At 52.6% G+C, this 13,509-nt stretch overlaps 1 protein-coding gene across 1 annotated transcript; it reads left to right on the top strand.

The window, feature by feature from the left end:
• Positions 1 to 634: 634 nt before the first annotated feature.
• Positions 635 to 7,916, top strand: PRDM13 (PR/SET domain 13). Its single transcript, XM_032682233.1, has 4 exons — positions 635 to 775; positions 2,459 to 2,590; positions 2,689 to 2,809; positions 5,994 to 7,916. Exons 1-4 carry the CDS (start codon positions 635 to 637, stop codon positions 7,466 to 7,468), a joined length of 1,869 nt encoding a protein of 622 aa, XP_032538124.1. The 3' UTR covers positions 7,469 to 7,916.
• Positions 7,917 to 13,509: the final 5,593 nt, after the last annotated feature.

Genomic DNA, 13,509 nt, shown 5'->3' with positions numbered 1-13,509 from the left:
TTCCCCATCTCTTTGTTTAATCTCCTTTACAATAAAGCAAAGGGAAGAGAATTAAAAATCTTTGAAGTATATTAAGCCTCAAAAGGCTCAGCCAAGTAGACTTAAAATAGTCACTTATTTTCCAAAACTGGTTTGTCGAGGAACAATAAAAGGAAGTAAAATTTATGGAGAAATTATACAGTGGATTTGTCACTTAAAATATCGTAACTGTCTCGGGGACAATACCCCATGCTGAGGATTAATGGTCCCTCCAGACCTTTGATTCACCAGCGCCTTTTCTTTGCCCTTGACAAATTGGATTTTTAGGAATGGGAAGGTCGCCTGGCCCATTGTCTGCCAGCCATTCACTCTGCCTGATTATGCAGGAGGGTTAGGGAAAGGCTCCATGTGACCCTCTTGGATGGGACTCCGCAGCTGCTCGAGGAGCCAAACTCTCTCACCAAACTCTGCGCCCCAGAGCATCCCCCTGCCAAGGGGTACCCCTCCTGCTCCCGTTGAAAAGCCAGCGTCCACACACCGCCGCGTCACTCTGCGGGCGGAGATACGCCTGTGCTCATCCTCCCGCCGCCTGCCGCTGTCACTCCGGCACCCTTAAGTAGTTGGGGTTCCCGAGCGCTCACACCCAGCGGCAGCGATGCAAACCAGCAGGGCTCCGGCCATCAGCGTCAGCGCGGAGAGCTGCATCCCGGCTGGGCTGCGCTTGGGTCCTGTGCCGGGCACCTTCAAACTGGGCAAGTACCTGTCAGATCGCAAGGAGCCAGGACCCAAAAAAAAGGTATTTTCCTATGGTCTCTCCTGCACTGCTGGACCTCGATTATTCATTGACTCGGGGGAAGCCGGCTTTGGGAGAAGAGGCTGCTCTTCTCCCGTTTCTCTTCGATCCTCCCTTCTTAGAGCGAGCCAGGAAAGGAAAGGGAAACGTTTCCAGAGTGTCCTGAGATGTCTCCCCGTGGCTCTACCAGGAAAGCCTGCCCGCCCGTGCCCTCTCCCTCTCCTCCTCAGCGCCGGGGTCCCCAGCGCGGCCGGCCTCTGCGGCGAGGCCGGGGGATACGGGAGCTCTCCCGGAGGAGCGGACGCGCCCGCCCCCACCTTGGACATAGACGTGCTGGAAGCGTCGTCTGAGCCCCGTGCCCGGTGTCGGAGGGCCCTAGTCCCGCCGACCGGCCCCCGCCCCCCGGGGCTCCGCTCATTGGGGCATTGCCCAGTAGGGCGAGGACGTGCTACGGCCGGCTCCTCGACCCTGGAGCTCCGGCAAGACGGGGGCATGTGGCTTTCACAGTCCCCGTGTTTTGTCCAGGAGAGGAGCAGATGCACCAATTTATTTCTGCGTTTGGCTCGGGTTCGTGCCTCCCATCCCTTTCCTCAGCCGATTGTCCTTTGGCTTGGGTCGGAGGGGAGTTTGAGGGGAGCGAGCCGGGGCTACTCCGGAGGCGGAGACGGGGTGCGGATCGCAGATCTCAGGGCAGCTCGACCTCCTCCCAAAGCCTCAGACCATCTCCTGCTCCCGGAGCTGCAAATAACACGCGCAGCCGGAGCGGGAGGGATGACGGACAGCCGGCTACCGGCTTCAGGGTCAGTCCATGTCCGAGCTGGGAAGGATCGAGGAGGAGGCGGTGAAGGGCTCTTGCCCCGTCCATCAGGCTCTTCAGGGGGCTGCGGACGAGACCCCTCCTTCCACCCCCCGGGCAGCCGCGGCTCACGCGTTCCGCTCTGATTTTTAATGCCCTTTAATTGTTTTTAAACGCTCTGCCAGCCCACTCAAATTTATTTCTCATCTGGCTCCCTTGGTTTCTCGCTTGAGACTGCTTTGTTCCGATTACTTTTATTGCACGGTCATTCAGGGAATGGGCACTTCATTTTCTCTTTGTATGGGCAAGCAGATTATGAAGTATGGGGCTACAGGGACTTTGTACCTAAGCAGAATCTTCTCCCCTTTTTCCCTCCTCGTTTCCTGACAAGTCCTGTGTACCGCAATTGCTTTGCACAGAGTCAGACTACACAAACTCTTTAAAAAAATTATCTTAACTGGGCATTTAATATTGCGTTAAGCTCAGTGCAGAAGTTGCGATTGAACAAGGTGCGTTTGAATCAGTGCGACCCAAGGGAAAAACCCCATTTCCCCTCGTAATGGTGCAGGTCCCCGCCGGGCCCCGGATTTTCCATCCTTACCCCTCAGAGCAGCACCTTCCTCCAGGGCAACCTCAGCTCTCCCAAGGCACCTGAGAGCCGAGGAAGATCCTACCCAAAGATGGGTGGGGATGGAAGCATCAAACGGGCGACAAAAGGAGATGCTCTCGCCGCTGCTTCCAGCTGCGATGCTCAACCCCCTGCCTAGCTCTGGGAACGGGGCTCGCCAGGCAAGGCAGAGCGGGCAGACAAGCAGGGAGACGGGTAAGCCTTTTGCTTTCTTTGTGTTTCATCTGACGTGAAAATGACAGCGGTGCCGCCTGTCTTTCAGGTGCGGATGGTGAGAGGGGAATTAGTGGATGAAGCTGGGAGCTCAGCTCTGGAGTGGATAGGGTTAATCCGGGCTGCCCGAAACTCCCAAGAGCAGACACTGGAGGCTGTTGCGGATCTGCCAGGAGGACAGGTATCTCACTCGCGGCTCCGGGCTGGCCTGGCACCACTCTCTGCCACCTGCCTCCCCTCTCAAGCCTCCTGAAGAAGTTTCCTTTCTCACCCTCCCAGATTTTCTACCGGGCGCTGAGAGATGTCCAGCCGGGAGAGGAGCTCACCGTCTGGTACTCCAACCCCCTGGCGCAGTGGTTTGACATCCCCGTCACGGCCACCCCGACGCACGACGAGAAAGGTACAGATGCGGGCATTCCTTTCAGAGCAACCAAATTAAATGAAACAGAACAAACCCTCTTTAACTGACACCTTTGACGGGAACGCAAACTGCGGCAGGCAAACGCGGGCTCTCAGAAAAATAAATGCCAGTACAGCTGCAGTGACTTTTAACCCGACACCCTTTACAATAAGACTCCATCTGCTTATATTTAAAGGGTGATCTATTAACTCAGTAACGTATGGAAAGGCCCCCGTCCGTCGAGTCGTTCCGTCATCGGTACGATTTAATGATCCTTTGATAGGCAAATGGGATTTCTGTGAAACATCGCTATGGTTGTTACGCGAGACAACAATTTGGCTTAATAGTTTTTAAAAACATCGGGTTTGCTTTCCGTACTTCTCAGTCAGAGTTTCAGAGACTCTTTTCAGATTCTCTTGAGGGTAGATTCATATAGTCAAGTCAAAACGGGTACTAGGTAGTCCCTGCAAACTAGGATGCATTAGGTAAAAAGTTAAGCCGGCGTCAAATCACATTCAGATCAGGATATCCCAGGATATTGGGAAGGGGAAGACACCCATCTGGGACGGCCTGTTTCAATCCACAAACTGATTCTTAGCTGGAATTACATGAGTGTTAACAAAATGATAAGTTGGCAGCATATTACAGGAAGGAAAAGAAGACGGAAGGCTTCAGTGTTCAATTGTCGGACTTTTCCGGCGGCGGGCACCCCCTCCCGCTGATCCCGTGTCCGGCCGCTCCCCAGGGCGTCTGTAGCGGTAGCAGCCTGCTGCCGGCATTCGCTCCCCTCGGGCTCGGCGGGCGGCGAGGGAACCCTGTCCGCTCTTGCTCGACGGAGAAGACCCTTCATCTTGGCAGCGTCCCCGGGAAGGGAGCGAGGGCACGACCCAGGCAGGGGCTGCCCCTCCCCCTGTCACGGCTGGCCGCTCCGCAGGGTGACCAGGGTCCGGCACGAAGGGATGGCTGGCGGAACGTCGGGCTCTGGCTGCTTATGTCCCATCGACTTGTGCGATGCGCAAGAGACCAAATCCCTCCTTGTACTGAAGCTATACGAGGAAAAGAAACTCTTGGGCACGTCTCTGTCCCCCCCCCCCCCCCCCCACCTAAGGACAATGAGGCCATGTGTCTGCGGCGGGTCACCCCCTCGAAAAGCTAGGAGAAATTTCGGCTGCAAGAAAGGACACACTGCTGGGTTGTGTCCCCATCTTCCCCTTTGCAGCAGCCCCTGTCTGCGGATGGGTACCAGTGCTGTTCAGAGGAAATAAAGGCAAGAGAGCTCAGGTTTGCAAGAGGCTCCCAGCCTGTGGCATCTTCCTCGTCCCGTCGAAGCAAGGCTGAGTTGCAGACTGACCCTAGGGATCTGCTGCGTCTCCGGCCCCACAGTTTCCAGACTAATTAATACGGCTAAATGTACCAGTATGCTGAAGTGCTCTTCTTTTAAAGATAATACGCTGAAAAGCCCCAAAAAAACCCAAAGCAAAACCAAACCTCAAAACCTCCACCAAACGAAAAAAGAGGGAGGAAGAAATTCAGAGTCTTTAAAAAAAAACAAAACCAAACAAACCAAATCAAACTTCGGAATTCTTCTTTGTTTGACCGCATTTATTTGGGTTTACCGTGATGAGAAAGGGGTGATTTTAGTTTCTTCGCCCCTCTCCCCTCTGTTTTCCTTTTTTTTTTTTTTTTTTTTTCTGAGGATAGACCCTGGAGAGACTCGCAAAGGCAAGAAAAGACTGCAGGTGGGAGCCCGCGGAGATCCGTGGCCACATTCTTTTCGATCCGTGCCATTCCTTTACCCTTTTTTCCGATGCATGGCAGTAGCATTGCAGCCGTGGTTCCTCCTCCCTCGGCCGCTGCCTATCCAGGGCCCGGGCAGACACGGTCCCGTCTCCCTCCCTCCCTCCCTCCTCGACGGGAGAAAAACAGCGTCCAACGACTTCACAACGCTGCAGATTCCGGGACCGCCTCTCCATGGCAAGTGAGGAAGGGCTGCGCACGGAGGCGAGGACACAGGCGGCAAGACACGCAACAGCGCCGGATCCTTCCACGCGAGTTCGCTCCCGACTTTCCCACGGAGAGCGAAGATTTCGTTTTCCACCCGCAGCGGTCACCTAGTGATGCCTATCCAAAGCCCTCTAGGGAGGCTGGTCGCGGCCATCCTGTCCACCTCGGTGACCCGCTGCCCCCCGTGTGCCCCGACAGACGCGGCGCGCAGTGAAACAAGTCTATTCCCGTCGTTCCCCACGGGGTTCCCCGAAACGTGAGGAGCTGGCCTCAGGCCTGGAATAGGTTCTCATTTCCGTGTGGCACTTGGCCTTACCTTTGGCGTTTCGGTGCATTAAACTGCGGGGTGAGAATCAGCTGGGGACGATCAGAGTGGGCAAGAGCTCAGGGGGAAATTCATGGGCTTATTGTTGTATTGTGGTGACTGGGAGAAATGAGAGAGGGAAAGATGAATACATGTAGAGAGCAGAAAGGAAAGGAGAGAAGAGAGAGAAGAAGGAGAAAAGGAAGGAAAATGTAAGGGAAAGGATAGAGGAAAGGGAAAGTGAGGGAGAGTGAGTTGGAAAGGAAGGAAGCAAGGAAGAGAGAGAGAGAGAGAGTGAGGGAGAGAGAGATAACGAAATAAAGAAAAATATTTCCAGACAGGTGGCCACAGAGGCAGCGTTTCACCATCGGGGCTGGGGAGATGCTCCTCCTTGGGAAGACCCTCCTGACAAGCAGGGTCAGGAGGGGGAAAGCGGAGCCTAAGCCTCTGTGGTGTCGGGCAGCCATCACAGCCCAGCTACCGAGGTCTGTTCCGCTTCAGAGAAGCCGAAATGTTTAGGGGACGGGGCACAAAGGGCATTGTCCTCTGAAAGGGAACGATTACATATGGCCCATACATATCGGATATTGTCTCGCCGCTTAATGAGGGGCTCACGATCATTAGATTGGCCTTTGTTCGGTGCAGCCGACTCCCTGACATACGCTACCTCCTCTGCAAACGCCAACAGATGGGCCCCCCGACAGAGGACTCGCGGCGGCAGCTGCTCCCCCCGGCCCTACGGCGCCCCGTTCGCGTGAGCCTGCACCGCTCCGCATCCCGGCACGGCACGGAGGGGGCGGGATGAGGCTGAGGGGGCGCGGGGATGCGCGGGGATGCGCGGCCACCGCTGACGGGTCCCTCCGCTTGCCTTTGCAGGGGAGGAGCGGTACATCTGCTGGTACTGCTGGAGGACCTTCAAGTACCCCAACAGCCTCAAGGCCCACGTCCACTTCCACTGCGCGCTGAGCCACGGCCGGCCCTTCCTCCACCACGACCACGGCCGGCCCGCCACCACCACCTTCGGCCTGCCCCACAAGGAGCCGCCGGCCGCCTCGCTGCGCGGGCACCCGCCGCCCAGCTGCGGCCCTCGGGAGGCCGTCAAGCGGGAGTCTGCCGCCGCCTCCCCGCCGCTCGCCAAACCGGCGCTGCCCAAGCGGGCGACGGGCAAGGAGGAGCAGGAGCGCGCCCTGGACATGAGCGTGGGGGCCGCCCGCGGGCCGGGACCGCTGCTGGGGCCGGCGGGCGGCAACGGGCTGGCGCTGTGCCCCGGGGCACGCTCGGCCTTCCGCCCCGCCGGGTCGCTGCGGGAGGAGGCGCGGGGCGCCGCCGCCCTCGGCTTCTCCAAACTGCTGGGGGGACTGAAGGCGGGACGCGCCGCCGCCGAGGCACCGCCCAAGTGCGGGGCGCTGCCGGGCGAGGCCGCCCCGCAGGCAGCGGCAGCGGCGGCGGCGGGCCTGGCTTGCGGCGGTGGGCTGCGCGCCTTCCCGCTGCTGTCACCGCTGGAGGAAGCCTCAGCCTTCCGGCAGGTGGAGCGGGGGCTGCCCGCGGCCGCGCTGCCGCCCGCCCGCTACCCGCCGCTGTCCGGCGGAGCGCTGGAGCGCTTCGCGCTGCCGCCCTTCGAGGGGCTGAAGGCGTACGCGGGAGAGTGCGGGCTGCCCGTGATGCCGCTCACCGTCTACAACGGGGAGCTGCTCTACGGCGCCGCGCCCTACTACCCGCTGAAGCTGCACCTCGGCGGCCTCCTCAAGTACCCCGAGTCGGTGTCGTACTTCGCGGGGCCGGCAGCGGGGCTGCATGCTGCCGAGCTGGGTTCGCTGGCCAGCATCGACCGGGAGATCGCCATGCACACGCAGCAGCTCTCCGAGCTGGCGGCCGAGAAAGGCCGCGGGAGGCTGGAGGCTCTGCCGGCGGGGGCAGCGGGGGCTGCTGGAGGGAAGCCCAAGACCGGGCACCTGTGCCTCTACTGCGGGAAGCTGTACTCCCGAAAGTACGGGCTGAAGATCCACATGCGGACTCACACCGGCTACAAGCCGCTCAAGTGCAAGGTCTGCCTGCGGCCCTTCGGGGACCCCAGCAACCTCAACAAACACATCCGCCTGCACGCCGAGGGCAACACGCCCTACCGCTGCGAGTACTGCGGGAAAGTGCTGGTGCGACGCCGCGACCTGGAGCGGCACGTCAAGTCCCGGCACCCGGGGCAGAGCCTCGGCAAGGCGGCCGAGGACAAGAGTGACTCTGGCTACGCGCAACCCGAGCAGGAGCAAAAGACTGACAACGAGAGCGACGTGGACGTCTGCTTCACCGACGACCAGAGCGACCCGGAGAGCGGCAGCCGGCACCGCGAGCAGTGATGCGAGAGGCGGCCGCGGTGGGGCAGGGGCGAGGGGAGCGCTACAGCCCCCCCCCCCCCCTTATTCTGGTCTCCCGGCCTCCCGAGGCGGTCCCACGGGAGGCCGCGTCGCGGGGGAGCGCAGGCTATCGGGCAGCCGCTGCCGGAGGGGCGGACTGGGGTGCGCGGGCGTCCCCGGGCTCTTTCCGCAGCGTCGCCCCCGGCGCTGCAGCCGCGGTATCGGGACAGGGGCGGGAGGGCGAAACCTTGGCGGGCTCGGGATCCCGCTGGACAGGCAGTGCATCCCCATAGGCGCCCGCATTTCCGTGGCCATATATTTTTATTGTATCTTTGTGTCGAGAAAATTGTGCCTTTTTGAAACGATTTTTTTCTATGCGCTCTCCCGTCACTCGTTCCCAGCAGTCTGAGCCGTGGGCTCAGCAGCAGACCCGGATCTGCAAGCGTCACCTGTACACTTTATTTGACATCTCAGATGTGCTTGCTCAGGTCATAATAAAGCAATACCAACAGCTTTTTGAAAAGACAGATAAAAACAGGCAACAAAAAGCCACGCTTGCAGCACTGAAGAGGTTCGCATAACAGGTGCACCATTTGATCAAGTCGCAATTATTTATAACAGATAATATTTGAGTAACAAATGTAAAATAAATATTGAAAAGCATGAATCTAAGAGCACGCACTATATAATTTTAAAGGAAATACACTCTCTGTTTGGTAGAATACAAATGTGGTGTATGTTTGTTTTCTAATGAACGATGTACAGTGGATACAGTATTTTGGTCTTGGTTCCAGTTTGTCATGCGATTTTTTTAAAAAAAGAAATAAAGTTACTGACAAACTACTGTTTGTCTAGTTGTTCACTGAAGTGCTGCCAGCAGCATCTCATGTTTCTCCACAATGTTTCTGACGATGAGAAGCTCGGCCCAGATCCATCTGTATACAGCGTCTTTGGGTCAAGCTCTAAAGAATTTGTCCCTGAATATTTCGTCTGAACATTTTCCTCCTCACTCGCAAACCAGCAAATGTCCCTAATTCAATCCATTCTTCCCTATACCTACTTTCCTATTTTTGAAAATCATTTTTTTTTGTTTTAATTTGCACAGGGCCAGCGCAGAGATGTTAAAGGCTGAACCTTACTAGTCTGCTTTATCTGTTTGCATTCGGTCAAACGTGCCCTTTTTGCAAACACACTTCCTTGGGATCGCTGTTACTTTCATTTGAGGGAAAAATCTTCTCATACTGTTGATATGAAAAACCTGAAACGAGTGCAACTTTAAAAAAAGACTGTCAGAAAATCTGTTTCCCCTGTAAGCTCCTTCAGCTCACCAGGCAAAAGGATGCAAGACTGCCGCCAGCGACCTGCCAGCTGTGACCCGCCAGCTGTGCGGGTCTGCCTGTTTAGGTCTGGGGCTTTTCGTGGGAGTGTGCCCTCGGGCAGGCAGAGAGGCAGCAAGGAACCCCGTTTTTTGGTTTTGCGTAGCTCACAACTCTGAAGCAGATGGTAAATCTCTTCGATTATTGTCTATATTTAGAAGACTGTGAGGTTTCAGGATCAAGCCCTATCTCAGTCGAGGGTGTAGCTGACACAATGCAAAATACAAATTACTTTCAGTATCTGAAATAATTTCAGATTCAAAGTTGATCCTCCGTTTGCTCACTTAAGATTAAACGTGCTTGACAGCAATAGGACGAGGGAATTCAAACGTCAGGCTTGAATCAATAGCTGTAGCTTCTTCTTTTTTTTTTTCCCCCTCCCATGTCGGGGCAAGTGCACTAAGTACCCACTTACTCGATTCCTTTTATCCCAGGACGCAAGTTTCTGTCATGAAAATAAATGGGAAAAGTCTCTTCTGCGGAGGGCGGGATCTTGTTCATCTGTCGGCGGAGTCGAAAATCCTGTTGTTATTTATAGCATCGTCAGCGGCACCTGGAATATTTCTGGCCAGTTCTTTATTTCAATATTTATCCATTGCCTTCCCCAAGGAAGGCACCCACCACGGAGATGCTGCCGGGGAGAGATGCATCATGTCTGCTGTGAGGTCGTGGAAAGGGTAGAACAGTAGAAGTGTGATCCGAAAATTATTTCCATGTCTGTAGAGTTTGTGAGTTTTAATAGAAGTATCCCATCATATCGTAATATTTGGGCCACCATTACCAAAAAAAAAAAAAAAAAGGTACTCCAGAGAGTCAATTTCTATGAATTGGTGGTTTGTAAATATAATAATCAGTCTTTGAGTTAAGAGAAAAACCCAACAACCCAGAAACCAAACTAAACATAACGAACCGCAAACAACCAAAGCCAAGAAAAAAAAAAAAAAGCAACAAAATACGGTTTGTCTGATGTTTCGTTTTTTGGTTTTTCTTTTTTTTTTTCTTTTTTTTTTTTTTTTAATTACTATGCAGTGGCTAAATCGAAATACAAAATACAGGGGGAGACAAACGGAGAAATTCTGCTACACTGACTTTTAGGGCCCCATTCCTATGACGTCCGTAGCAGGGACGCTTCCTCCAGCACGGAGCGCACCGGTCCGTGTGCGGACGTAGAGGGCGAGCCCCGGTGACCCACCTGGGAACTACCAGCCCGCAGGAGCTCCCCCCGCAGCCCCGAACGGCTCTGCCCAGGCCAGCGGGGCCGGGATGGCGGGAGCGCGGCGCCGTTCCTGCGCGGGGCTTCCGAAGTGCGCGGTGCGCTCCGACAGCCCACTCGCGAGGAGTGATGGCTGGTTATCGCTGTTTTCAATTTTCTCGTGTTTTAAAATTTATTTTATTGTATTAAATTTTATTTTATTAAATTTTGGGTTATTGTATTCAATTTCGATTTGTTTTATTGTCCCTCCCAGGCCAGGGATGAGGCGTCAACATTCTTTCCAGACCTCAGTGTTTCGGGCGGGCGGAAGTCCGCGCTGCAGCCAGAGCCAGGGAAAGAAGCAACCCGGGGGCAAAGCAGGCGCGGATCAGCAGCTACAGCCCCGGGGCTCCGGCGAGACCCTCGCCAGGTGCGGGACAGAGCTCGGGCTCCGCGAATTCAGGGATGCCGGTCCCGCTCCCGGGAACGGGCGGAGGGTCCCGGACGCCACCGCCCCCTCCGCGCCTACCCGCCGCGCGCACCCTGCGCAGCCGGTGCGGACGCTGATTGGCTGAGCCCTACTGCGGCCGCGCTCCTATTGGCCGGTCCGCGCGGTGCGGCCCCGCCCCGCGGTGGCGGCCGTGTCGGGCGGGGCGGGAGCGGCGATGGCACCGGTGGGGAGGGCTCGGGAACATCGCCCCGTGGGATCGGTGTGCCTGTGGCCTGTGGGATTGCCGCTCGTGGGCACTGAGTTGCAGTGCCATTCACGGCGGTTCCCGCGTCCCTTAGTTTCCCGGGGGGGAAATTTTGGTCTTGAAAGAGGTGAGAAAGCTGCAGGTCTCAGTCTGGGTGGGGAGCTGGTGTCAGACCCAGCCTGGGCACAGTGCGCTCTGGATTTTGCTCTGATCTGAATTTTGCTCTGGGTTTTGCTCTAGTCTGTTTTTAGAGTCTCTACGTCTACCATTGTGGCTGCCTGGCTGCTATAGTGGCTACTGTTTGCATATACAGAAAAACAAAACCAGACCAACAGGTTTTAGCTTCTGAATTTGCAATTATTGACAGCTGCAGTAAAGCAGGTATGTCCTCTGCATTTCAAAAAAAAAAAAAGAGAAAACAACGGCATTTGCAGGAAAAAATGTGGAAAGCATAGGCAGAAAGAATGGTGTGGAGGCTGAAGAAAAATTAACTCCTTCAAAATACTACTCATTGAGAGGCTTGTTTGCTCAAGAGCCATAGAGATTAAATGACAAGATTTCTATTTAATTTTCTCTGGGAGAATTCAGGGTTTTTTGAGTGAAGATGAACAGGGAATAATGAAAGACTGCATTTTGCAAGTGAAGAATGGAACATTATTTGCTTGCTGGAAGTCAAGAGCCAAGAAGAATAAATACACTGAGATGGGTTTTGGACATTATTAGAAACTAGTCTAAGTATTTTGGAAACTGGTCTTTCAGTTTCCAAAAAATCACATTCAGCCTCAGCCATTCTTATAAAAGCAATTGATTTCAGTAACATCCCATTTTTTAAATTTGAGCAATAGTTTTGATGATTATTGACTTACCCTATATTAGCCTGTTCATAGAAACAGCATCAAGAAGTCTCGGTGCATCTGGCAGTAGGTACAAAGCATTGCCAAGAAGCAGATTGCAAGGATCTTGAGGGTAATTTTTGTTTTCAACCCAACTTGGTTTGACACAAAACTGTGCCATGCATCTTGCTAGTTAATGCTGTAGTTACTATTGTGTCTATTGCCTGAGGATGCACATGGGAGATGAATGGCACTGTAAATGACAAAGCTGTAGGGCAGGGTCGTATAGACCAGGGATCTAGGTTTTACTCCTCTGAACTTGCTGAATGGGTTTTAACACAGTCTTGGGTTTACAGCTTTAAACAACCCGTAAAATTACCTGTTTTTGCAAAGGTGTTGAACACCTGGTCTCCCCAGTGAAGCTAGTGGGACTGACAGGTTTTTTGACATATAAGTGAGATAGATATGGTCTGCTGTAAGGCAAGTAAGTTTAGAGTTTGAACTGGTTGATAGTGCAACACTCAGAGAGGACTTTATCACTTTAAGCAGTGAAATGGTTCTATATACTTAGAGGAACATAGTTTCAAAGCTTTTTGCATTGAACTCGTATTTTAAATGCACAGACACACAGATGTGATCTGATCAGAAAGCTCTGCTACAGGTATGAAAAATGTGTTTTCTTAAGGGTCTCTTTCTATGTCCGCAACTCTGATCTGGCAAAGAAATGATTTATTAATTCAGAATGAATTTGTTTGGGTGCGTTCATACTGTAAATATTTTCAGGGAAATGTTTTCCTTTTTTCACTAGAAGTTATGTACTTGGAAGTACATTTTGAAATAGTCACTGTATTTGTAATCTGTACTTTCAATAAAAAAAGAATCCCCACACCTGTACCTAATGAAGCGAGCAGCAAGCCTTGTGTGACAGGAAGACATCAGGATGGGAGAAAATCTAACTTCACTTGGCTTCAGGTCAGGGAGCGGTGAAGGTCAAGGATTCGGTCTGAAAAGAATAATTCTAAACTTGACTGAGAGCAGTTACTTTCTGCGTCTTCACCTGAAGGTAAAGATCAACATGTCAAGGTCATGTTCAAGCTCACTGGAGTTCATTGGACCATAGCAGATAAAATCTATGAGCAATAAAAATGCTTTCAGGTATATTCAAAGTCAATCCAATGAGGAATGACTCCCTACAGCATGTAGAATGTTATAAACTTGTATTTTACAAGAAACAAGAGAAAGAAGTTTCTTAGCAACAGAAAAAACATAGCTCAAGAAATAGATCACTGGATCTGGGGTATATATTTATCTATGTTTAGAGCTGATATTCTGAAATATTATGGAAGACTATGAGCAGAGTTCACAAGGTTTTTACGTAGAAGATAAACATTTTGTATTGCAGCTATGTGTGGCTTTTTGATATTTAAAGTTTCATATTTTTTAATCTGTTCTCCTTTGGAATGTATTATCCTGTTTCAAGGGTAATGGAAAGGTTTGTATTTGTATTCTTTTTTTAGATATTGCAGACTACTCCTGAAGAGAGTGGTTTGCTAGCAGGTAATTTGAAGTTCTGATCTAAAGTAGAGAAAATGGGATTTAGAAAGGCAACATCAATAGACTAAGGTTCAGAGTGCTAAGGAATAATTTATCACTGTTTTGCTGTTTGTTCCACTTTAGTTTCATTGCAAATGATCAAGTAGTTGCAAGAAAAAAACTTTAGAAAGAACGAATAGAGTTTAAGCCTTTATGTTCCTTTGTAGTTTGTAAAATCTGCTGGTGAGTCAGAGCAGCTGAAGCCTCTCTTCTAGCTTTGGTTCTTATAGCATGAGGAATTCTTTTTTTTGTCTCTGTTTAGAAAATTGAAGGACTGAAAATACATTTCAGTTTTGAGTCCTATTTATCTGTGTAGAACTTCCACCTACCTATTTTTCAGTACTCTAAACTATGC

This window comes from Chiroxiphia lanceolata, chromosome 3, assembly GCF_009829145.1.
Source record: "Chiroxiphia lanceolata isolate bChiLan1 chromosome 3, bChiLan1.pri, whole genome shotgun sequence".
NCBI lineage: Eukaryota > Metazoa > Chordata > Aves > Passeriformes > Pipridae > Chiroxiphia > Chiroxiphia lanceolata.
The sequence above is the reverse complement of the archived record's forward strand: the minus strand, read 5'-3'. Positions and strand labels throughout refer to the sequence as shown.

Excerpts from the sequence above, each read along its gene's own strand:
- PRDM13 (XM_032682233.1), top strand. The coding sequence starts at position 635 with ATGCAAACCAGCAGGGCTCCGGCCATCAGCGTCAGCGCGGAGAGCTGC. Across the intron at positions 776-2,458 it reads AGCCAGGACCCAAAAAAAAG|GTGCGGATGGTGAGAGGGGA; the intron begins GTATTTTCCTAT and ends CCTGTCTTTCAG. Across the intron at positions 2,591-2,688 it reads CGGATCTGCCAGGAGGACAG|ATTTTCTACCGGGCGCTGAG; the intron begins GTATCTCACTCG and ends TCACCCTCCCAG.